Source organism: Paroedura picta, chromosome 7 (genome assembly GCF_049243985.1).
Source record: "Paroedura picta isolate Pp20150507F chromosome 7, Ppicta_v3.0, whole genome shotgun sequence".
In the NCBI taxonomy this organism is placed as follows: domain Eukaryota; kingdom Metazoa; phylum Chordata; class Lepidosauria; order Squamata; family Gekkonidae; genus Paroedura; species Paroedura picta.
Window position 1 is genome coordinate 71,773,993 of NC_135375.1, and position 25,410 is coordinate 71,799,402.

The following is a 25,410-nucleotide window of genomic DNA, read 5'->3' on the forward strand; positions in this document are numbered from 1 at the left end:
TGAAGATGAAACTCAAATACTTTGGCCACCTCATGAGAAGGAAGAACTCCCTGGAGAAGAGCCTAATGCTGGGAGCAATCGAGGGCAAAAGAAGAAGGGGACGACAGAGAATGAGGTGGCTGGATGGAGTCACTGAAGCAGTCGGTGTGAACCTAAATGGACTCCAGGAAATGGTAGAGGACAGGAAGGCCTGGAGGATCATTGTCCATGGGGTCGCGGTGGATCGGACACGACTTTGCACATAACAACAACAACAACAAAATGGAACTCTCATTATTGACACGTCTATCTAGGACAATTGGGTTTTGTCTGTTTTTATATAAATATTAAACTATAATGGAGCACAAAAGACACAGCAATTACATCTTTGTAAAACCTTGCCTCCCCACTACATCTTTGACTGCTTACTTTATGCTCAACCCAGAGCCAAATTCCTCAATGAGACCTTACGGGGTTCTAACCTTCACTCCGTTGCTGAAAAGATAATCTATCTTTTATCTGACCAGGTTGATGATGTAACATATAAAACCGCCCTATTTGCCTTGGCTGCAAGGAAAATAAGGGCCAATGTTACAACCACTAAGGCAGCCTCTTAACACTCTTGCACTTTGTATGCTGTTTCAGTTTTTTGGTCTTAAATTTTATATTTTTATACAGTTCCTTTTATTCTATTTTACTGTTTGTAAATTTGTATTTTATATTTTGTAAAGGCCTATGGCTATATACAAATAAATGTATCTTATCTAAAACCTTGCCTTCTAGCTACAACTTTGTAATGTACCATCATTTTACAAAACACAAAGTCAGCCGTAAGCGGCTGCATTTTCAGTGTGGCAGTACTGAGTAAAGCCTGAACACTATTTTATTTTAGGTTACTGGTTTTCAACAGAGTATTTCTAAGTCACTTTGAAAGTTTTATTGCAATAGACCATAAAAACACAGACAAAAATATATTCCATTCATCTGAATTCCATATTTTAGAATCAAAAGATATAGAAGTCTCTCTCTTACTGATTGTCTAGTGTACAGAGCTTTTCTGACACCACATAAGTATCTCCTCTTGCAAGTTCCAAGCAGCACAAGCTCCTAGGGCCACCTTTCCCTTCGACATCACCCTTCCCCTTCTCTCCCTACCCACTCAAACTTGCCGCCAACAGGAAAGCAAAGGACAACCCATGCCTTATAGAAATCAAATAGGATGTGGAGACGCTGGCAGGAAATCACAGATGGATCAAACCTCCCCATCCGGATCCAGATGTACCCGCCCTCTTCCAATTAGCTCGCGACAGCCCCCCTATGGAGTTGGGGAACCGGATATTTGGATCCAGATGAGAACTCCCTCCCCCCAAAGCATGTCCTGTTTGTTCCCCCCGCCTCTCTCGCGGAGTTTGGTGCCCACCGTTTAATCCTATTACAAACCGAACTCTAGGAAAACTGGGATCTCAATGTAAAGCAAACCCCCCCCCCCCCGCTCACACACATTCCCGCGCTTATAAAACGTAACTCTGTCGCTCAAGCCTTTTCCCGGGGGGGGGGGATGTGCGGGGCGCGCGCAGGTAACCAGAATACTCGGATGGCGAGCAGAGTCTCCCATAACTTCTCCTCCACTTCTCCCATAAAGAGCCCACACCCATCCTCCCAACAGGTATACTTAACTGGAATGGGAAAGAATCCGACTGGGAAACCCGCCCGATGGCTGGAAGGTGCAGCCGCTCCCAAGGATCCGACCGGGAGGGCTCTTTGGCAGGAGCCGCGCCTCTTTGCCTCTCCTACCTCTGCCCGGCAGATAAGGAAGTCGCCTGGGGCAGCGAGGGGAAGGGTGTGTGGTTGCTGCGGAGAGCTTGTCTCCTGAGTCAGGCCGTTTCCTGCTTCAGAAGGGGGGGGGGAGTCGGGAGACGTATGCTAGTCCGGGCAAGGCTCTCCAGTTGCAGCGGGCAGGTGAGCACCGCCCGCCACGCCCCTGGGGGGCCCCGGCAGGGAGCCGAGAGCGCGAGGGCTTCGGCGCGCGCCCTCGGAGCCCCGCAGGCACCTGCTTGCGAGCGCGCATATTGACACCAGCGGCGGAACTTCTTGGGGGAAAAGATGTTCACAACATCTGGACCGAGGAGCCTGGGAAAGGAGGGGGACGGGGAGGGGGGGGGACATGTAGGCCGATCTGCGGAAGAGGAAGAAGTTGGGGAACCAGGCTCCGGTGCCGCCGCGGAGATTTTGATTCGCCGCTTTCCACGGTGTTCCCGCACCGCCCGGCCATTCCCTTCCCTTCCCCCCGCCCCGAGAGAGTGCTAAGCACCCGCCAACCGCGGGCCGGGACTTTTCCGCCCTTTCCTCTGTTTATCCTCCCTCATGACTGATTGGCGCATGGAACAGGAAATACCGGTTCAGAGCTTTGGTACAATAGGTGCGAGGAGGGAAGGCAGGCTCCGGCCTCAGCGCCTCGTCACAGCCCACGGTCTATTGTTCAGCTTCTCAACAGGTCACTGTTGTGAGCCGACACTCCTTATCCTGGGAAGGGTTTCAGGCAAGAGAGAGTCTGTGGGCGTTGTGTGAGTAAACAGACACTCGCTCCCAAATCGATTTCAAAAGATTAAGTGCACTTAGGTTGTCAACGCACAGAAATACAGCTTCTTCCCTTACTGAATTTTAAATGGAAAAGAGCAAAAGTTTGGTAGCAACTTAAAGACTAACAAAAGTTGTGGCAAGGACTCTTGCTCTTTTCTACTAATGCCACTATCCATTATGGGTTTGGGCTGAGCTGCCATTGCAAGCACCAGTCAACAGCATAAGGGAGCCAAGAGGGGAAAAAATTACTTCTGCATGCTGATGATTCCTGTTCATAGCAGCTGGTATGGATGCATAACAAACTCACAAATATGCTGCAACAGGCCCGGTGGTTATGAATTGGACCAGTTATGGGACCTCAGACACTTTTAAACTAGGAGGCTAGCACTTTGGGCTGTTATATCTAATAAACTTTAGTCAAGTATTAGTCATGATACTACAGTTAAAGCCCATTGTAAGTGATACAATGGGTACTAGCATGGGGGGAGGGGGGGAAGGTAGGAAAGAGAGAGAGGTAGAAACACATTGAGGTGCAGGGTGGTAAGGCAGCTGCATGCAGTCTGAAGCTCTGCCCATGAGGCTGGGAGTTCGATCCCAGCAGCTGGCTCAAGGATGACTCAGCCTTCCATCCTTCCGAGGTCGGTAAAATGAGTACCCAGCTTGCTGGGGGGTAAACGGTAATGACGGGGGAAGGCACTGGCAAACCACTCCGTATTGAGTCTGCTATGAAAACGCTAGAGGGCGTCACCCCAAGGGTCAGACATCACTCGGTGCTTGCACAGGGGATACCTTTACCTTTTTATAAAAAGAGAAAGAGGATAGAAAGAGAGAACGCGAAAAGGGAGTGATAGCAAGAAATATAGGCAGAAGGAAAGAAAGTAAGAGAGATAGGAAGAAGAGCAGAGAGAGGAGAGAAAGATAGAGAGAAGTAAACGGAGAGAAAGTGAAAAAGATGGAGAGAGAAAGGTAAAGAAAAATTCCCGCTGCCCGCACTCACCTGTGGCTGGGATGGCTTCCTGGCTTGGCATCTTCCAGGCTCGGTGAGGCTTGGGGAGGGGGGTCGTGCGTGCGCGCATGCGCAGCCGTGCGTGCGCAATTTTGGCCGCGCAGTGCGCATGTGCGCATGCGCAGCCGGGCTGCGAATGTGCGATGCGCGGCGCGGCCCTGATTCCCTCTTCCCGCCCTCCCGCAGTAAGTAGCTTCCCAGGCCGCAAGCTTGCGGCCTGGGAAGTTTTTTACTGCGGGGGGGGCGGGGAGAGGGAGCTGCGGCCCGGCGCCCTGGCCTTCGCAGCCCGGCACCGGGCCGCGGACCGCAGGTTGGGGACCACTGGTTTACATCATTCTCATCTCCATGTTATCTTGCCAACAATCTTGTTAGGTAGGTTAGGCTGAGAGAGAATTACTAGCCCAAAGTCACCCAGCAAGTTTCCATGGCAAACCAGAGATTCAAACCTGTGTCTCCTAGATTCTGCAGAAGAGTAAAAGACCTTCTTCCATTCAGATCATTCCACATATGAGTGAATTCTAAGGGGAAACGTTGTATACTGAACTATCTTTAAACAGCCCGTGGCGCCATGGGCGCCACGGACTAAATAATTCGTTAAGCCCCCTAGAGGTGGGCTTTGTCCGTGATGAGGAAGGGTCCGGGTTGGACCCTTCCTCACGACAGACCATCGGAGGGACCAATCGGCAGGCGCAAAGCGCCTGCCGATTGGTCCCTCCAATTCCCAGCCTGAGCAACTGCGAGCCGCGCGCAGCGCGGCTCGCAGTTGCTCCCGGACTGACGCGGCGAGAGGCGCAAAGCGCCTCTCGCCGCGTCAGACCGCCGCCCGAGGGAACCCCCAGCAGTCGCGCGAAGCCGGTCTGACGCCTTCTCCCCTTTCAAAACCCCTTTTTATAAAGGGGCTTTGAAACTAGTTTATTAATTGTATGGCATGTTTAATGTAGCCAGGAGATCCAAAGATTGTCTGGCAGCCAGGACAGGGACATTTGGAGGTGGTTTGCCATTGCCTGCCTCCACATCACAACCCCTAGAACTACCCCCCAAATTTTTGGAGCTCTCCCATCCAAATACTAGTCAGGGTCAGCCCTGCTTAGCTTCTGTGATCTCATTTGCTACTTGAGTCTATAGCACTTAATATCACATTTTTTCTCTACCCTAACCTGAAAGAGATTTAACGTAGCCTGCATTCCAGTACGCTAATGTAGGGGGTGATTTTATTTGTGAAATGACAAACGTGTCTTGCCTAGTTGACAGTAGATGTAAAGTTATGGAATACCCATGAGCATTATGTCTACTAAGGACAGTTGGTTGGGGCATTCCTTCTTTGTGCAATAGGAGAAAGGTGAGTTGCTACCCCCCCTTCTAGCTGAGAAAATATGTGTGGAAGTCAGGGAAACTTCATACTGGAAAACTCAGTGAAAGATGTTTACAGAAGCTAGGGCAAAGAGGGGGTGATTAGCCGAATGGCTCACGGCAGTCACTGTCCTTCAAAATAAAAGTGTAGGACATAAATAGGTATGCAGCAGTAAGGTCAGAGGACAAAGGAGGCACAGATGAAAGAAGGTGTGTGTATGTATGAGTGAGCGAGAGAGAGAGAGAGGAGAGAGAAAACACAGGATCTAAAATTGAAAGTATATGGGAAGCAGAGAGAAAGAACAGGTAAGGCGCATGTTAAGAGTGACAGTGGTTAAAAGAAACAATGGAGTAGGGAGAAGCAACCACTCAGCCAAAGGCCTGGAGAAACCGTATGTAATAGAGGCATGAAATGATCAGCTGAGGCAAAATATCACAGAAAGGCTCTAAGCGACTCCATGATTGCAAGAAAAGGCATCTAGCTAAAGGAAATGGTGCATGGACCAGGAAGCTGAGATGGCGTAAAGTTATGAGGCCCACTCCTTGAAGAGCTGTAAAGGAAAATGTTCGGTATAAACTTGTTCCATCTTCACAATACTACATAAGAAAGAGCTACGTCTAGTGAAGTTCTCTCTTCTGTATAACTGTTAGAGGTACAGAGACCCTGTCAGAATCAGAGCAAAGCATCCTTGAAGGAAACATAGGATCCTCAGAGATTGGCTATGGCAGTGGTCCCCAACCCACGGGCCGCGGCCCGGTGCCGGGCAGCGAAGGCCTCGGCGCCGGGCCGTGGCTCCTTCTTCCCTCCTCCCCCGAAGCGAGAAGCTCGCCAGGCTGCGAGCAAATCGGCCGCCAAAGCGGCCGATTAGCTTGCGCCCCGGCAAGCTTCTCCCTTCGGGAGGGGAGGGAAGAGAAGCTTGCCGAGCCACAAGCTAATTGGCCGCTTTAGCCGCTTTAGCGGTCGATTTGCTCGCGGCCCGGAGGAGCCGGGAGGGGAAGCTGCGGCTGCCGGCATGGCGGTGGTGCAAACGCGCGTGCGCGGCAGTCCGTGCATGCGCGTTTGTGCTGGGGCTGCCGTGCGTGCGCGGGCCCCCGGGCCACCCTCTCCGCCCACTACTCCGCAGCGGTCCGCTGGGCTATGGGACATGTATTTCACAAATGGGTTTGAGCTTATCATCCACTACCAAGCATGAAAAAATGAACAAACCCTGATTTGCCCTATTAGGACATTAGTTGCTGCAATACCAAAGTTTGCTTTGTTTTCCTACTGTGACATTCACAGTTTTGCTGCTGGAATCTGAAAAGGCTGAAATGCTGCCACAGAAAGTGAAGAGGCTAGCCCAGGTCTCAGTCCACGTTGCTCTTTGTGAGTGTCAAAATAGGCTTAAATGACAGCCTTTGATGGCAAGTCCAATCCCATCAGATCTCAGAAACTCAGCAGAGTCAGCTTCAGCCAGCCCTTAGGAGAGTGACCTCCACAGAATACCAAGGTCGTGATGTGGGGGCAGGCAATGGCAAACCACCTCTGAACTTCTCTGGCCTGGCATCCAGACAATCTTAGGATCTCCTAGCTAATATTACACACATGCCATGCAAGAAATATATAATATTCATTTAGGTTTCTTTTGTTTATGAGAAACTGCTTGGAGGACAGCTTTGAAGGTAGCAAAAAGAATCATAGAGTTGGAAGGGGCCTTACAGGCCATCTAGTCCAACCCCCTGCTCAACGCAGGATCAGCCCAAAGCATCCTAAAAAGTGTGTATCCAACCTTTGCTTGAAGACTGCCAGTGAGGGGGAGCTCACCACCACCTTAGGCAGCCTATTCCACTGCTGAACTACTCTGAATGTGAAAATTTTTTTCCTGATATCTAGCCTATATCGTTGTAAGGTAAAGGTAAAGGTACCGCTGTGCAAGCTCTGGGTCATGTCTGACCCTTGGGGTGACGCCCTCTAGCATTTTCATGGCAGACTCAATACAGGGTGGTTTGCCAGTGCCTTCCCCAGTCATTACAATTTACTGACCTCGGAAGGATGGAAGGCTGAGTCAACCTTGAGCCGGCAGCTGGGATTGAACTCCCAGCCTCATGGGCAGAGCTTTCAGACTGCATGTCTGCTGCCTTACCACTCTGCGCCACAAGAGGCTCTAATATCGTTGTACTTGTAGTTTAAACCCATTACTGCATGTCCTTTCCTCTGCAGCCAACGGGAACAGCATCCTGCCCTCCTCCAAATGACAACCTTTCAGATATTTAAAGAGGGCTATCATGTCCCCTCTCAACCTCCTTTTCTCCAGGCTGAACATTCCCAAGTCCCTCAACCTATCTTCATAGGGCTTGGTCCCTTGGCCCCAGATCATCCTCGTCGCTCTCCTCTGTATCCTTTTAATTTTATCTACGTCCTTCTTGAAGTGAGGCCTCCAAAACTGCACACAGTACTCCAGGTGTACTGAAGGATCTCCCTTTGCCACATACTTTGGTAAGCTGGGTGAAATCATTTAATCTTTATGCCTTGTGATTCCTTTCCTTTCCCCTGTCTGTTCTGATACTATTGCAATCTCCTCTAGTAAAAGACTTCCTCTTATTGTCTTTGTTCATAGTTTCACACAACAGTAAGTACAAAAGATGCTTTTAACACAAATGTACACTAATCCTCTTGAAACAGTATTGTGACCTGAAAGCTGGGTGTTATGTTTAATGGGACAATGCAAATTAATAGCTCAGATATCTGCAAGCCCTCCCAAATTCTTTTTGGCAGCTATTTCTAGTCAAATTGCAAACTGCAATATGTCAATCCTTCTGACCTTGCTGCAATTAGGAATAACAGTAATAGTTAACAGCTCAGTGGATACAAGCTGTTCAGGAAAGGGATGTTAGATTACCATCACACAGTTATAATCAGGCCCTTTCAGTCTGTTTGTAGACTATATTTTGTGACAGAAATGGCTTGTTTCAGATATTTTCAGTACTATCCAGCACTATAGCCTTCTGGTACAACCCAGAGAGTGAAGAATTGGCACCTCAGCTTTGCAGTAGATATACTAATCCTTTTTGGAAGGAAGAATCCAGAAATTGATTGCAGGAGACTGCTGTTCTATCCTATGGGAATTATCCCCTGGTATCCCCTGGTCATTTATGACTGGGGAAGGCACTGGCAAACCACCCCGTATTGAGTCTGCCATGAAAATGCTGGAGGGCGTCACCCCAAGGGTCAGACATGACTCGGTGCTTGCACAGGGGATACCTTTACCTTTACCTTTATTCACCAGGGTCTGTTTATTATCAACACTTAAAACATCTACATGATAGTTTTAGGAGAGGTCATCCACAGTTATGGAATACAGTGTCATCAATATTTAGATTACACTGAACTGATTTATATCTTCTCCAAGTATGGCAACATGCTGCTATGACCAAGCCTTACATATTATCTTTCATTCCAGGTGCAAGCAAAGCAGTGTTCTTCTAGGCCATCTGCCATTTACACGAGAAATGACAATGGGCTCTAAGAATTTAGCCAAACTGCCATTAAAATTTGTTTTCCATTCCATCCATAGAATGGTATCCTTCTCTTCAGTTGCAGGTTTTCATTGCTGAATAGTAAGGCATTTGGCAATAACTGTCCTGATACCTTCAACTGATTCCTCCACTGTTCTTCTTTCTAGTTTCTCCCTTCTCTCTCATCTTTCCTCCTTTTTAAATAGATCTGTTCATCCATTTCTTTTTTAGTTCAAGGGGAAAAGGTAGGTTATGGGAGGAAAAAGATTGTTACAATACACTTTTTTAAAATTTAGCAATAATTTTAAATTTAAATTTCTAAATGAAAAAAAGCTGCAATGAACTTAGGTTACAGAAATATGGGGTAAAACACTTTGAGCATCTGACATAACTGCTGTGTCCTGCTGTTGCTATAGCCCCAGGTATTTTAGCATTTTGATTATAAAGGAAGAGAACTAGAATTGCCCTGTCAGAATTTCAGAGGTCATAGATGCTTTGCTAGATAGATAGGAAAATAAACCATTCCTGTCACTGCCACAGCTTGGGACAGCCTCAGAAACGAGATTGATACAGAAGCACCCCAAGGCTGAGCGACTAATTAGGAAATGCCAGATGTTGTCAAGGGCACAAATCTCCATTCAAAGGGTATTGGGCATGTCAACCATAATTATTTCTGTCAGCCCTTGGTTCAGCTTCTTTCCTTAATACAGAATCTGTAGCAGATTTTTCCAACAATTATTGTTTGCTATCCAGAATACTTCCATCATCCTGAACATTTATCTGCAATTGAGAAAGCAACATTTTAAACTATTAATCTGTTTCTAGTCTTACAATTCTTACAAGAAATTCCCTGTATATCCAACAAGCCTAAATTCTAGCTTTAGAACAGTGTAATGAGGACTTGTTTCAGTTCTGACCACTGTCTTTCAGCTCCTCATTCAAACAGATCAGTGTAGCTGCTGGTCAAACTCATATCAAAAGCTGAGGACTCCATATGACTGCAACAAGCACTGAAAAAATGTTGCTGGTTGTGGAGTACGACCCATAAAGGTGGGCTGCATGTAGTGGTGCTCCACAGGATTGGGAATGTGGGACAGTAGACTTAACTCCTTGGACTTACCAATGATACAAAATTCTGCCGCTCATGGCTGTTGCTATTGCCATCAAGTGACATCCAGTCCATTGGACTGACTTATATGAGTCAGTCTAACGCAAGCCTAACACAAACATCATACTTCTGCAAAGAGTGCTCTCTGGTGGACACACTTTTTAATGGGCTCCAAATGAGCTAAGTGACATTCAGATATCCTTGACTTCACAGCAGTGTGCATTACATTTCTATAGTCCCATATGATGATCTGCCCTGATTCTGCTGAGAAAGGGTGGAATAAAAGTCAATAAATTATAATAATAAATAAATGGAGTAGTGGATTCTGTTGGAGAAAAACTCCCTAGCTGAGCTATCAAAAGGACAGCATCATATGATAGCAACCTCCAATACCAATCTTTTAGGAGCAAGGCAAAATGGAGGAATAAATAACCAAACATATCAAATTAAAGAAAAATATATTATTTTCAGCTGTTGTACAATAATGTTTTGAATTTCAACTCAAATGAACACATCAAAAAGGTGAGGGGGAAAGGATGCAGAGAAGGAAGATCTCATGAATCAAAGTCTGCATTGTCAAGTATGTTTTCTTCCAGCATATGCTAAAGTTGATAAGTCCAGTTTAGTCTTTAATGCAGCTGAAAGTTCCTTTGTCAGTAGTTCATGAAGGGACACTCCATCATGAGAATATACCCAGTACTCCCCCGTCCAGTCATAGCGCTTTGGGCCACTGTGAAATCATAAACAAGAATAGAATACGTTTAAAATTCAGACTATGGTGGAAAAATACATTCACTGAAAACTGATCTTGCCAGGATGAACCTTTGCAAAAATCGCTGAAAGGAGATTCAGGAAATGACAATGTAGAAGGCAAGAAACCTGGACAAATCTTGATTCTATAGTCAGACTGAGTATAAGAACTTCTTAATTCTCATGAACACAAACAGGACTTTCACCTTGCCTTGTCATGATCGGTCTTGTACAATATTGAGGATAAGGAGAATGTAAGTAAGTGCTTCTGCAATAATGTATGAAAAGGATGGCATTTTGCATCTCTGCTATGGACAGTGGATATGCTGAGATAAGAGCATGAATCTCCTGATGTAACAGATACATGACATCATACCTCCCCACATTATGGCAGAAATACTCAATGGAACCAGTGATCTCAGGAAAACACAAAAAAGTTTGGAGGCTGGTGATGTGGCCTGAATAAATTAAATTCCAGCCTTACTTTATATGTAGGTTTGCGCTCTTACCATCATGAAACAGGCGAGGTTCAGACAACAAAATCTAATCAGTGAGCACAGAGAATCCTTACGTTCCCATGCGGCTGCCTTCTGCCTATCCCAGACACATTAATTCCCCCCCCCCATTTCAACTGAGCTTACTCTTTTATCTACCAATCGGGATACAAAACCAGGATTACCAGAGTGTTGAATCCTATTTTGTGAGAAAGGTAGCAAATATGTGCAGTGGAATTAGACCACTATGCACAAGAATGAGGAAAATAAGTGAACCCAAGAAGTCCCTTGCTCATTCACGTAGCACCAAACCACAGCTCTTCATTGTCTGAACAATGTCATTTTCTACCAGGCATTACAAGGTAAAAACCTTGTGCAATTAGCTGGCATGATCTACCTAACCTGTACATAGTTTGTAGGATACCATGTTTGACAGTTCTTAAGAAGGGAAAACTTATGTGAATCACTTTAGGTCAACAATTAATCACTTAATTTCCACAATAGAAAAGACAAAGATACCCAACCAACTATCCCAAAATGTCTGTCTGAATCAAGTTTTGTGGGTTCAGAGACTTTTTGTGTTTTGGATTGCTACAGAGCACTTGAATGTATTAAAATAAATTCAGTTATTTTGGTGGGAATATCAGCTGTAACAAAGGCATTTCATCTCTTCCCTCTCCCTCTTCATTTTTCAGTTTGGAAAGTCTGACTATACCAACTGCCCAAGACTGTTCTGAAACTTGTCCAAAAATAGGAAAGAGCACGGAAATTGTATTTGGGTAGCTTTCACCTTGTTTCATTCTTTAGTAGTGCTACATGTTTCCTTTATTACACTAATTTGGACTCTTTATACTTTTGTTTCTATTGTTTTCAAACAGGAGGCATATTTATGTTGTAGTTTTTTGTTTTCCATTTGTTCTCGAGACCGATGCCTAATGGTCCCCCCTGTGGGCTTGTCTGCATGGCCACTCTGAATGTATGTACTGCTACGATCAGACCTTGTGGAATGGCCATCCAAGTGTGCCAGGAAGCTGCCCAGCTGGTTGCTATTCAGAAGTCATACAGAATCATTCAGGAGATCTTTTACAGTAGATGGCCGGCCATATCTACAGTTTAAGGCGACTGAATGGTTTTAGAGTTTTTGACACTGTTTTAACATGCCTTGAATATGTTTATCAGAGAAAAGTCTTAAACCAGGGGTCTCCAACAAGGAGCATACAGGCTTCTGCAGAGCAGCTTGTGCAGTCACTAGAAGATCCTGGAGAAGACTGGGAAGAGATCTGCATTAGGATTTTCCTGTTTGAAAAAAGGTTTTATTTCAGAGGATTATCTCTGTGCTACACTTAGCTAACAGCTTTCCTGGTGCTCTTCATAGTCCATGTAAAACTTGATAGCTTGCCAAGGTGTTTTTCATTACACCAAAATAGCTCTTATTAAGGAAAAGGCTGGAGATCCCTGTCTTAAACATATAAATAAGAGACTGTACCTCTTCATCAAGTTTCCCCTGCCAAATATCAGGCAAACAGAACAACAATCTGTATTTTAGAGGTAATTATAATTCTTACTGGCACACAAAAGTATGAATTGACGTGAGCTCTGTCTTCTGGCCCAAGATTCTCCAATGGGGACCACATGGGTATAGATTGATGGTTTTTTAAACAGCATTTAAGTGCTCTTGTGTTTCGTATTCAATCACCCAGTTATACCCATCACGTGCACTAAGTAATCAAAGAATATGACTTATGGAAAACAAACAGCTTTAAAAGGGGTGTTAGACAGATTAATGGAGAATAGGTGTATTAGTGGCCACTAGCCATGTCAATTGAGGGGAACCTCTACACTAGAGGCACTAACCCCCTGAATCCCAGTGCAATGAGACAACATCAGGGGAAGGTCTTAGCCTCTATGCCATGTTGTTGGCCCTCCAGAGAAATTGGCTGGCCACCATGTGAGATAGGATGCTGGACTAGATGGATCCAGCAGGGCTCTTCTCATGTTCTTAAACAGCTTAAAAGGAAATTAGTATTTATTAAAATGTTGGAGTTTACAGATCAGTCTGTTACAGATCAGATGATTGTATAATTTATTCTAACATGTTGCATGTGTTGTGGGATGAAAGATGCGGCACAATGGCATTTCCATGCATTATTTTTGCTAGTGTTAGGAGGACAGACATGTAGCCATACTAGAATTTCAGTGCTGTCTCTGCTGGCTGAAAAACAACTGCAGGATGAGTCTTGCCTGCCCTGGCATTCTGCAACCAGGATAGCACTGTGGCAGGTGCAATCTGACCCTTGTTTTTGTCCACTGGTCATCTGCAAGGGGCTTGGCTTGAACTACCCCTAATATTTTCTCGTTCCACTGAATGGGGCTTAAATATTCTGAGAACTGGGTAAGTTGCTATAACATTAAAGTTTAGAATGCTTCTATTTTCTATTGAATCAACACTATTCTAGGAATCATAACATCACAGGAAAGTCATACTGGTAAGTTAACGCTAAACAAGCATGGGCCTGGCCACTGTGTGGATGGGAGACCTGCAAGAAACTTCTAAGCTTCCCAAAGGGTTGTCATAAATGAAAAACCTATACAATGTTGCTAGAGTGCAGCTCAGTTCAGGTGTGAATTTTCAGACTGGCCTCACCAACAAATCTCTGCTTACCTGATTGGAGAGGACAGCCATATCTGTTTGTTTGGAGTCTGTTTGTTGATCACATAAGTTCCTATGTTTCCACCTAATTTAACGGTTAGTACTCCAGTCTAAAAATAAAAAATAAACCCAATATTTCTGATGTGAAGAACAATTCCAATAATTTAATCTGCAGTGAAGAATTCTCAAATAAACATGGGTTTAAACCTGGCAGAAAATAAATTAGTTTTCAATTAAATAGTTCCTTTGATGGAGCCCAGTGTATTCAATTATATCTGCTGCCAAAAGGGAGTTTCATGAATAGGGCTGTAAGTACAATTTGTAGATTTTCTTTCATGCACAAGACATCAGTTGACTGCCTCTTGTAAGTAAAAAATAGATTAGCTGTTTGTTAGTTCATATTCCACATTTCTTACTGAGACTCAAGGAGTTTTACTGTATCTTAAAAGTGCAATAAGCACAATGTACGATAGTGGTATAAGACTGGATTACAAAATCAGAAAATAATGCAATAAAATCAGTATAAGACATGCCATTCCATAAACAATGCAAAAACTAATCTGAAAACAATGCTGAATAGCCACAATCTCAACAATAAAGCCATGTGCACATCTGAATGGCACCATGTTTATCTAGTGGACCCTCTGAAAATCAAGTTTACTATTTGGTTTCAATTAAGGCTTAGGAATAATCTGAGAGCTGTCTTATTTAGTTATCATGATTTAAAGCAGGGCAAAGGCTGCCAGACCCAACCCAAACATCATACCAAAATCCCACTATTGACTGGACTACATGAGCCCCCTCCGAGCACAACACTCATCCAAAGGTTTATTTTAATGATCCTGACTTGTGCAGTGTGTATACTTGAAAGAAAAATGTCTCTGCTCTTTTCTGATTTTGCCACCTTGTGGTCGTTCTGCAACTAACCTTTTGCTTAGAGCAGTGTATGTCATTCATGATGGGACTAAAGGCTGAAAGCAGGCCCACAGCCAGGCTTCCTTCCTAGATGACGCTTCAAAACATTAAGGGGAAAATTAGTTTTCTTTGATCAACAGGGATTACTTATAACCATCACAGCTCTCTTGGGCATCACATGTATTCTTGATTTCTAATGCTAACAAGTCATAGATGCAAAGTAGAATAAGCAGAGTTAGTTTTAAGACCAGGACCTTTCACTTGCTTTAACAAATGTTGTGAACAAGTGAGGGGGAAATTGGCCTGCTGTAGCCCATGAGAGACTATAGAAGTTATTCTATTATCGGTATTGCTAATACTGAAGTATATAGAATTGTGAAAGCAGCAAAATCAGCCCACAAAGAGACAGATGGAACTTTCCTACACATTTGGGGGGACCTTTCAAATCTGCAGAAAGTGTTCCTTTCACCTTCTCCTTGGCAATAGGAGGACGATGCATGAGGCACAGCCCCCCCCCGCCCCCCGTCCAGAGACTGTTGTATGTTCCCTGATCTTCTTTCTCATATTATTTTGTTTTGCTCCAAGTTCTCTTTATACCGCTATGTGATATTTGATATTTTGTCCTCCTTTCAATTCCATTGTGATGAAATTGTAATAGCTAATAAATTACTTAACAGCAAGGATCCTGCTCGAATCTCCTGTATTGCAGCATTTTTAGGCAAGGTTTTTAGATTTACTTCCTTCTTTTTAACAAAACTGAGTAACTCTGCTTGTTTTTTAATTTTATTACTTTGTATCTCCCTACTTGTATTGCTCATTATGCCAATAAAAGCTTCTGTATCTCTCTGTTAGGCTGTAGGGAAACTGCTTGCTTCTCTTGAACCTTCAGTCTATTTTATTTATTTGTTTGTTTTTACATTTGTTGGCTGCCCTTCCATAAGGACTCAGGGTGGCTCACAACAGTCATCATATATATAAACAATAAAATTGACATATAAAATCTTAAAATATGATTAATTTAAGTCAAAAATCAAGCAATTTCAGAAGGGCCACCTTCTTCTCTCTAGTGAAAGAGGGGCACAAGAAGTGTACTTTTGGTTCTGCTTTAGCCAATGCTTTAAGTGTTTGCAGTAGGGAGGCCAGAATTTATATAGCACTTCTAGGCCTCAGCCACAGGCTAGCAGAACAGCTGCATCTTACAGGCCCTGTGGAATTATCTGAGATCCTGAAAGGTCCTTATCTCACTGGTTAAAGCATTCCACCAGGCTAGAGCCAGAGCTGAAATGACTCTGTTCCCGGTTGAGGCCAGTTTAACCTCTTTGGGGATTGGGATCTTAAGCAAATTTTGTTCACTGGATCTTAATATCCTTTGGGGGCCTGATGGTCTTGCAGATATGAATGTTAGGGCTTTAAAGGTGAGAACCTTGAACCTGATTCAGTCTTCAATCTGAAGTCAGTGCAGGTGGGAGAGCACAGGTCGAATATGTGTTGTCCATTGTGTCACAGCAAGGACCCGTACAGTTGCATTCTGGACCAGTTGAATCTTCTGGTGCAGGTTCAAGAGCAGCTCTGCATAAAGCGAGTTGCCCTAGTTTAGTCTGGAGGTGACTGTTGCATGGATCACAACGGCTGTCAGATGTCAACAGGTAAAGTGCTGCTTGTGAAGATGGTAGAAAGTCTGGTGGGTAATGTTTGTGACTTGGGCCTCCATAGAAAAAGAGGAGTCCAGGATTACACCTAGGCTCTTGACCAAGGTTGAAGCTGTTAATCCATACACGAGTGGGGATTTGCATTGACTCTCTTGGTCATACCAATCCAGCCAGAGGACCTCTATTTTAGCCAATTCCACTTGAGTCAGGCCTTCATGGCCTCCAAACAGGTGGGGAAGAAGAATTAGAGGCAGGGGATGTGTACTACCAAAAGAGTATTGCCCAACCCCACGTCCTGTGTGCAAGGATGAAAAGCATTTCCTGTGATCTTAAATAACTGTTTTGAAGCCTCTAATGCTAAACAATCCTAGGCAAGAAAAGGGAATTAGAGTTGGGAATGTTCACTCTAAGGTGTGAATCTGATGACCCCAATTTCACCCTTTCCAAAGGGAAGATAAAAATCTATAAAGCTATCTGTAAAAGCAAAGCATAATTTACCCCAAAGGAGACATCATAATCTTCAGGAATAAAATGCTTGTCTGCCAAATCTTCAAAGAAATCCATTAATGACTCCAGTGTTTCTTCAGCAAGTTTTTCATAGGTAGATTCATCTAATGAGCTGTAAGTGTCATGTAAAGACAATTAATTAAAATCCATTCAGAGATTTTCTTATGAGAGTATTTTAAAATCAGTGCAAAACAGTCACTTTCCTGGGAGTAAGCTCCATTCACTAATAGTCTGAGTAGACTTGCTTACGATAACGCTTAAGTATAGATAAACCAGTATGAAGATGATTGTTATGATCAAGTATAGGAAATATTTCAAATGTTTCAGTAACTAAGCCATTCAGCTCAGGCATTTAATTCAACTATACACCCCAGCACATTCAGCTAAGCAACTTCCATTCACATTATTAAACTTATTACCTGCTTACAAAAATTAAATAATTATTAATAACCCAAATTTTCAAGATTAATTATGTAGATTCAATCTGATTTAAAAGGAATAATATACTTTGAAAGAAAAAAATCTACTCTTCCACTCTTATTAAATAATGCTTTAACATATCATAGAAGACATCCTGTATTTGATAATTCTTTTCCCACAATGCTATGGTTTTCGTAAGTACTTGACTAAAAGTATTTGGCCTTTTTTTTTAAGTCATCTCTTTATAAGTTAATCAAAAGCCCCTTTTAAGCAATGAAAATGCTTTAAAACAGACCACAGTAACCAAATCATTTACTAAATGCTGAAGAGCAAAAATTAAATGAAACAGACACAAGGATAAAGACTCAAAAGTAATTGAGAAAATAATTTCTGGGAGCAACAATTTTCCAAGACATGCTTTCCAGCTTATCTACATGGGGTGCCAAGAGGATGTGGTACACCAAAACATAATTTCAAGGACCCTTTGCCAACTTGTACAGACTGTGCAAAGGTATGGAAGTCTATCTTGGAGGAAACAGAACAGTACTGGAATATTTGGTCCAGCATCACAATCCAATTATTTTCAAGAAATTATTTCCTGTTAGACCACCAGAATGTGTACACAGGAATATCACATGCAGATGTGCCTCCACATAGGATGGGGACACACACATACCAACATTAAATCATTTAAATGTATGAAACTGCCCACAGCCTGAGACTTAGCAGTAAAGAAAATCTCACCATACAACAAAAAGAGCTTTTGCAATAATTTGGGAAGCCATCTATTTTAAATTGTGGAGTTTACTTAAATCCTTAATCCTGGCAATAGTTCCACAGCAAAGTACTTTTGGTAACTTCCATTCATTTCAGTAGAGACTGAATAGAACTTTGAACTAAGGGCTAAATTACACAATACGTTTCCAAGTTGACTACTTTGTTCCTCATAAGTTCCCAGGCAGTCACTTTATGAAGTGCTGGAACAACATGGGAATGGCATGAATATGTCTTCCTTACTAACAGAAACCAAGCAGAAGCTGAGTATTAGAGGACAATGAGTATAGCCAGTCACACTTTGCAACATTTCAGACATCTTATTACAGCTAAGTACCCTTGCTAGATTATTATTTTTCAATATATGGGGAGTCTGAATATTTATTTACATTAACAAGTAGTAGAACAGAGACTGTTCTGATAAATAAAAGTTACCGTATTTGCCGGTGTATAAGACGACCCCCAACATTTCCACTCAAAATATAGAGTTTGTTACATTACATTACAGTACTATGGGCCACTATGGGCAGCTATGTCTATCCCAACTGAAGTGCACCCGGCGTATAGGACGACCCCCCCACTTGGAGGCATGTTTTTCTGGAGGAAAAAGTAGTCTTATACGCCAGCAAATACTGTATCTTGAGGAATCTGTAGCCTACAGCCTGTTACCCACCCACATCTCTTCCCATAATAAAGACAAAAAAGTTGAACATGTTCTCTTCCACAGTTGTCATGGGAAAGAATGCAATTCAAGCTGGGAAAACCTGTAGCATTCAGTAGAACTATGGGGAAACTCACTGCATCCCACAGAAGTTTAATATAAATGTCATGCACATTAAAACACAACTGTGCCATTATTGAGATAGTAATTTTAGCAACTAGGACACTGTCTAACAGCCATGGTAACAGGGTTTGGGGGATGGCAAAATACAGTGCTTGTTGAGGAAGATACTAATTTTTGTTTTGTATACAGTGATATAAATAGCCAGTTTTAAATACAACTTACCTCTTGTCATTGACCATCCCTACACTTCTTAAACATATCAGCTGAACTCTCTTGGTTTTGACTATCAGAATACGGTTTACAGAATGATGGTGAGAATCCTGTATGCAGGTAAAGAAATGATGAAATAAGCTCTGGCTTGTAAAATCTCATGCCACAATACAGTTACTGATCTTACAACTTTTGGCTTTCTAGAAAGGTGATATTCATAGGAGATGACATTCGTAGAAGCCAGTGTGATTTGGTGGTTAAGAGCATCAAACCATGATCTTAAAACCTAGGTTTGAATCCTCACTGTGATAGAAACTTGTTGGGTGACTTGGGCCTGTCACCCCCACTGTGAGAATAAAAAAGGAGGGGAAGAATAGTCATGTTGGGCTACTAATTAAAAAGAATAAATATCTAAGCCCCTTGCACGTTTCAGAAATATGACTTCATCCTATGGAAGCAGTGAGCCCTTTGGCCACTGTTCTTATGACTTTAAGATGACAAAACAAAACGCAGTACAAGTAAACATCCCGATCTTCTCTACTCCTAGATGAAATCCCTACATTTGACTGGAACTGACTTTTCCTTTAAAGTGCTTCCCAAATTCAAGTACTGCTTTATCAATGCAAAAACTGAACAATAACAGTATATAATAGTTTATCCACCAAAGCCCATCTTTTATATTTACCTTATGTTGTTACACTGACTTAGGACGCTTTCACACATGCTAAATAATGCTGTTTCAGTCCACTTCATCGACTCTTTACAAGCAAGCGGATTTTGCCATCCCACACAGTCAAATCCAGTGGCAAAGTGCCTTGGCGGCGCATTATTTAGTGGGTGTGAAGCCGCAGTTAGACTGAAACGCCAGTGTGCAAGTTCCCCGTGGACATACTGCGCGGGGCTTGCGAAAAACGACCAGCAGGATTCTCTCAGCCCCGCCTCTCACACGGGAATCGCCGCAGACTCCTGTCCGCCCGCCCTCCCTCCCTCGCAGGGCTCCAGAGGCGGACATTTGGCCAGCGTTTCTCCCCGCTCCACTTCCCCCTGTCATCACTGCATGGATGCCGACAGGAAGGCGACTGTTTCTAAGCCGTCTGCATCCCGCCGTCGCCACACACGGAACACACGGCAGCACTTCACAATGGCGCTTAGCCAGCCAGAGAAGAGGAGAGCGACGGCGCCTGCTGCACACCCAGAGCGCTGCAACTGCAAGCGGACACGAAGAGCTCCGCTCCGCTCCCGTCCCGTCTCTCTCTCCCCCCCCCCCCCGGACAGAGACGGGAAGCGCCTTCCGAGCCCGCAGAGGCCCCTTTTGCCGCGTCCAGAAGCGCCGCCGGGCGGCGGGGCTCGCACGACCCGCCACTCACCGGCCGACTGTGAAGGAAGGCGGAAGGCGCGGGGGTTCCCGTCGGGGGCCGCGCTGCCTCCTTGAGCCCCGCAAGGCCCTGGCTCAGACTGCGGACTGCAAGACGCGCGGCGGCGGAGAAGGCGCCACCCGTGCCGGGCCTCCACATGCTCCACGCCGAGGCCCGCGGGGAGGCCCAGTCTCCTCAGCGGCGCCTGCTCGGTCACAGCCCAGAAAGGAGGAGGCCCGGCTAAGGCGAGCTGCTGCCCTCGCGTGGTGCCACAGAGCACATGCAGCAGGATCGCCACTTAACGCCTCATTTCTGCAATAAGAAAGCTCAATCCTGCCTGCTAGCGTTGTCCTTTGGCCTGGGCGGCTTGCTTTCTGATTCTGGGTGGGTAGTTACTACGTAATGAGACCCTACTACTACGAAGGAATCCCACTTTGTGAAGAAAAGTAGTCAGTAGCTACAAAACAAACCCAGCAAGTGAAGCTTTCCACACATAGAGAGCAGTAATAGGGAAAGATGAACTTCTGCCTGTCTTACTATTTAGGGTTGCCAGTTCCAGTCTGGGAAGTACCTGGATATTTGGAGATGTGTGTGTGTAGAGCCTGAAGAGGGTAGGATTTGGGGAGGGGAGGGACATCAATGCAGTCTAATGCCACGGTGTCCTTCTTCCACAAAGGCCATTTTCTGCAGGTGAACTGTTGTCTGGAGATCAATTGTAATCACAATGTAATCCCCTGAGATCTCCAGTTTCTGTCTGGAGATTGGTAACCCTACGCATCTCTTCTAGGCATACAGTTGGGGAAACCAGTATTTCTGCCTACAATATGCACAGAAATAATTCTTTGATGCTTGCACATTTCACAACTCAACCACTGACGTTAACTAGAGTTTCCAGGTCCTTCCTGACCATTGGCAGGAGTTGGGGAAGACAGGGTTGCCAGCTCCAGTTTGGGAAGCTCCTGATATTTGGGGTGGAACCTGAGGACAAGGACCTCAATGGGGGGCAATGTCACCAAAGCAAACATTTTCTCCAAGGGAATCCATCTCTGCAGTCTGGAGATAAGCTGTAATTCAGGGGAGGGGATCCTCAGGTCCCACCCTAACATTAACAAGAGGCATGTGCAGCTAAATTTTCTGACACAAATTCTATACATACATACATACATTTAAAGCAGTATGTAGGTATCTGAAAACTTGTTTGTGTTGGATATATTCTGTGTTGAAAACATCACCCTTGCATGCTGTTTAGAAGATAAACTTTTAAACTGAAGGTCGATTGTAATCAGAATCGATCAATATTCAAATGGCAAGGCATGGAAAATGCAAAAATTAATATGAGTATCACTGAAAACAGACTTGGGATTGCATCTGCTAACACTGTAGCAGACAATGACAAAATGAACAGGAAGTTGTCTATAAAAATAACTCACCACTGAGCACCTTATATTAATAACCAGGTAACTTTCACTTATATACTTTCTATGCAATGTTTTATTCAATCTTCCACACTGAGTTAAAAAGTCAAATACATGTGCATTCCCTTGCATTCTTTTAACAGACTTTTTTTTTCTACGTTGAAGTTTTTTCCTCCAATAAAGAGCTCTTCATATCCTATCAATGTTGGGGAGAATATTTTGTTTCTGCTTTTAACCAACACTAGAGATCACTATTTGACACAAATGGAGCACAAAAAACCCTGACAGAACGACTGGCCACTCTTTTTCTACTTGCTTAGTTATTTCTGTGCATTTTCCTGTGTGAGCATACTGTACTGGGAAAGCATTTGAAAGCAACTGGGCAAATGATACAAGTGTAATTCTCAATATAGCAAGCTGTCTTTCCAGTCCAGCATGGCCAGTACCAAGAAGTTTCTGGATGCCTTTTTGTTTTATCATCACTACAAAGAGCAGGTGGGAAGAGCAGGGTATTCTAAGATATCCTGAGTGTTCCTGGTTAAATAAAATGTAGACAAAATGTGGCAGGTTTCTTTAGTAGGCTATTTAAAATGTTCATCTTTGATAAATACTATGAAGTGCATCTATTATTTTGTCATCATATAATGTATTCTGGTCCATGGTCCATCTGGTACAGCATCTTGAAGCCAGTCACATAGTAGAGGAAATCCCATACTATAAGCTGGGCTGTTTGTCAACAGTCCTCACCTGCTGACTGTTCCTTAGCATCTGAAATCAGAGACATTGTCTCTTAACCTGGAAGTGCCATTTGGCTGTCATAGCTATCAGCACATGTCATGGCATTGAGATCTCCAAGGCAACTATCTGTTGTAGGAAGTCATATTTCTTTTGTCATGTTCTGAATCACCTGCCAGTCATAGGGTGACATTAGGGGAGAATATTAGGAGTGAGGGAGGAAAACGTTTTTACCTGTTTCCCCATTCAATACATAACTTTGCAGACCTCTGTCATTTCACCCCTCAGTCACCTTTCTTTTAAATTAAAAACCCCAGAATGATTTAGTCTTGTCTTGTGACAGATGACCCAACCTTGTGAGAAAAGTAATAAACCATTAGGTGATTCTCCAGTCAAGTACAAGAAGACCTAGTTCTCAGGGCTAAATTAGTATTTCAAAGTTTCTTGGGGATTTTTTAAATAAATGAAAAGCAGCTGTGGGGTTGCAAAAGGAGAGGGAAGTCTCATCTTGCTAATTCAGGATGGTTATTTTTGCTTTTTCGGAAATGGAGGAGTATTTGGTATGCTGCAATTTGAATTGGTGCAAGCTGCTGTTGTTATCTCCATGAGCATTGTCAGGCTGACAGCAACCCACAGCTGGATTCAAATTGCTGTGTACTTTCACAGGTATATCCCATGATAAGCTGTATTTTGAAACTTGTGTAAATGTTTGCCACATCATAGGAAAACAAAGTGCTATGCCAGGGCCTGATGAGTATTCTCCCCCCCCCTCCACACACACATGCACACATACACTTCTCTCCTTTGACTTCTAAGATTTGAGGCAGGCATTGCCTACATTGTTTCAGCTCTGGCTGGTATATGATAGCATGGAGAGAAGTATAGCAGTCACTGGAAGGGATGGGCACAAACTAGGAAAACCTAAACTCAGTTTTTTCTGCTGAACCAGTTTAAGAAATTTTGGATGCAGGTAGTGTCCCCCAGGGTCCTAAAAACTCCAGAACTGCAGAGCATGTCCAGCTGATATTCCTCTACCTGTCCACCAGGTTTGGTGAAGATTGGACTTGGTGTGTGTGTATGTGTGTCTGAATTATGGACACCCAAAAAAGATATCTCCAGGAAGGTGTTTTTTTTTGGAAAATATCAAGTGCAGGATTTGGAGTGTATAGAATGGGCCCTTTCTGAGCTAGACACGAGGCATCAAGTTAGCAGCAGACCCACTCAGGATGCCCCTCTACATGCCCTACAAGAAATGTGCAGTTTGGAATTGGGGGCCCAGAACTGCAGAGCATACCCAGCTAGTGCTTCTCTACCTGCCCACCAAGTTTGGTGAAGATTGAATTTGGGGGAGGGGTCTGAGTTATGGGTACCCAAACAAGGTGCCCCCAGGAAAGTTCTTTTCGGGAAGATGTCAGGAGTGTATAGAATGGGATTTCTGCAAGCTAGAAACATCAAGCTCACAGCAAAATTCCCCGGGATGCCCCCTTATATGCCATGACTTGGGGTGTCTGAGTTACAGACTGCCAATGATGGATCATCCTCAGGAAAGTGCTTTCTGGGGAAATGTTGTCAAGTGTGGGTTCTGGGCCATAGAACTGACAGGACGGACCCTATGTAACCTAATAAAGGAGAGACATTAAACTTGCAATGGATGTCCCCACATTGGACACCTGCTTCTTCCCTGGAAGCATGCAGGAAACACATAGGATGGACGTGTCCCTGGCTGGGCCCATAATCTCTTCAACCATTTTATTATTTATATATATTTTGATTTCTAGACCATCCCTCCCTGCAAGCAGGCTAAGGGTGGTTTACAACATAAGTTTATATTAAATCCATTTTGAGAAAAACCTGCCAAAATACTATAATTTTCTGCCATTTCCACTGTCACCATTATCTAGTTGGCAGCTTTCTGTATGTCACAATAGTGAGCTGTTCCCTGGACTGTGGGGAGAAGCCTGAAGTAGGAGGAAAGGTTTGGAGAGGGGAGGAGGAAGGCCCATAGTTGCTTTGAAGTCTTCCTGGATATATGGACCTACTGGCTTACAATCTGTGTTCAGAAGATATAGAACGTGAAGTAAACCAAACCTTAGAAACTGCTATACTATATCAGACAGGATTATCCTGGAATACTATGGCACCATACCCATTAAAGTACTATTGGTTGGAGTACAGATTTTCTCTGAAGTTCAAATAATTTTGCATACCTCAGTTGATGTAAGCAACATAGCACATTGCCAATTTCTGAGCACATAAAGTAGCTGGTCACACCTTCCTGTCATGCCCCCCCCCCAAAAGTGCCATGCCTCTCTGGAGCTTGGGCTATGTCTGGGTGCTCTGCTGTGGTAGCCCCTATACTGCCCCTCTAAACCCCAGAGCTTGCCAGGGCCTTCAGTTGCCCTCTGCCACCACGCCAAATTTTTTTAAAAAACACTCACCTTGCTCATTGAGACACCATCAATACACACTGACTTGACATGAAAGAAGCCTTGGCCAGCAAAGATTTGAATTCCCCTTCTCACTCCCTTACGGCCCGGTATTGACCACTTTGGGAGTAAATTAAAAAACATTAATCCACCACACACGGCAGCACACCTCAGGGGCTCCCATGGCTCACTGGGTGGCAATCCCTGGCATAAAAACAAGCAAATCAAGTTTAGCACTAGCATGTACAGTTAAATTTTAGCCACTGTTTCTGATATTCCTAAATAGTAGGGTCACTCTGCTATTGGGCCTCTATAATATTACTCAACAGATGCCTTAGCTAGGCTGTTGTCCTTCCTGGGTTTGTACACAATGTAGGTTCTGATTGCCTGGCAGAATATAGGTCACTCTTAAAATTTGGCACATGCTGTGAAGTGGCATTTCTTAATCTCCATTAATGTTTATCAATATAAAGCCTGCCTCAGTCTAAAGCCATTTTCAGCTGGGAGGCATGTGTTTAAATTGGTCAATGCTAAATTAAACTTATATTTAATAAATTTAGCGTTTGCATTATGTTGGATTAACATCATCCAAATTTGGCAAAAAAGCATATGTGCCTCATGAAAACACCTTTAGACTTTAGTTTGGCATCTGTTCTGCAACCACAATCCCTATGTCAAAAACAAGATTACTTGTAAATCCTCTTCACTTGTTTCTTATGGATGACCTGTGGTGAGAGAGATGTAATATTACCATGCTAAGTGTATGACATCTGCTGTAATGCCTCTCTCTTTTCAAGGTTTACCATTC

General features: G+C 43.8%; 2 protein-coding genes and 1 long non-coding RNA gene across 5 annotated transcripts in view; 1 reads left to right on the forward strand and 2 right to left on the reverse strand.

Annotated features, from left to right (window-relative positions):
- TJP2 (tight junction protein 2) overlaps positions 1–2,239 on the reverse strand; it is an 82,772-nt gene extending 80,533 nt beyond the window's left edge. The window contains exon 1 of one of the 2 annotated variants that reach the window (XM_077344879.1): positions 1,657–2,239. The gene's annotated coding sequence lies outside the window, so the exon portion shown is untranslated. Of the gene's footprint in view, positions 1–1,655 lie in introns of both variants that reach the window. The other variant, XM_077344880.1, reaches the window with a different exon arrangement.
- LOC143841106 (uncharacterized) lies at positions 1,814–15,113 on the forward strand. Its single transcript, XR_013232560.1, has 3 exons — positions 1,814–1,938; positions 7,116–7,391; positions 11,458–15,113. It is a non-coding gene; the product is annotated as an uncharacterized LOC143841106 (long non-coding RNA).
- Positions 9,960–20,285, reverse strand: FXN (frataxin). 2 transcript variants are annotated; one of them, XM_077344882.1, is made up of 5 exons: positions 20,039–20,274; positions 18,684–18,781; positions 16,475–16,595; positions 13,425–13,522; positions 9,960–10,248 (listed from the first exon to the last, which is right to left on the reverse strand). In XM_077344882.1, exons 1-5 carry the CDS (start codon positions 20,183–20,185, stop codon positions 10,095–10,097), a joined length of 618 nt encoding a protein of 205 aa, XP_077200997.1. In that variant the 5' UTR covers positions 20,186–20,274; the 3' UTR covers positions 9,960–10,094. The 2 variants fall into 2 exon arrangements, with proteins under 2 accessions (XP_077200997.1, XP_077200998.1); XM_077344883.1 differs by lacking the exon at positions 9,960–10,248 and adding an exon at positions 11,924–12,058 and having other exon boundaries at positions 20,039–20,285.
- Between the last annotated feature and the right edge of the window lie 5,125 nt (positions 20,286–25,410).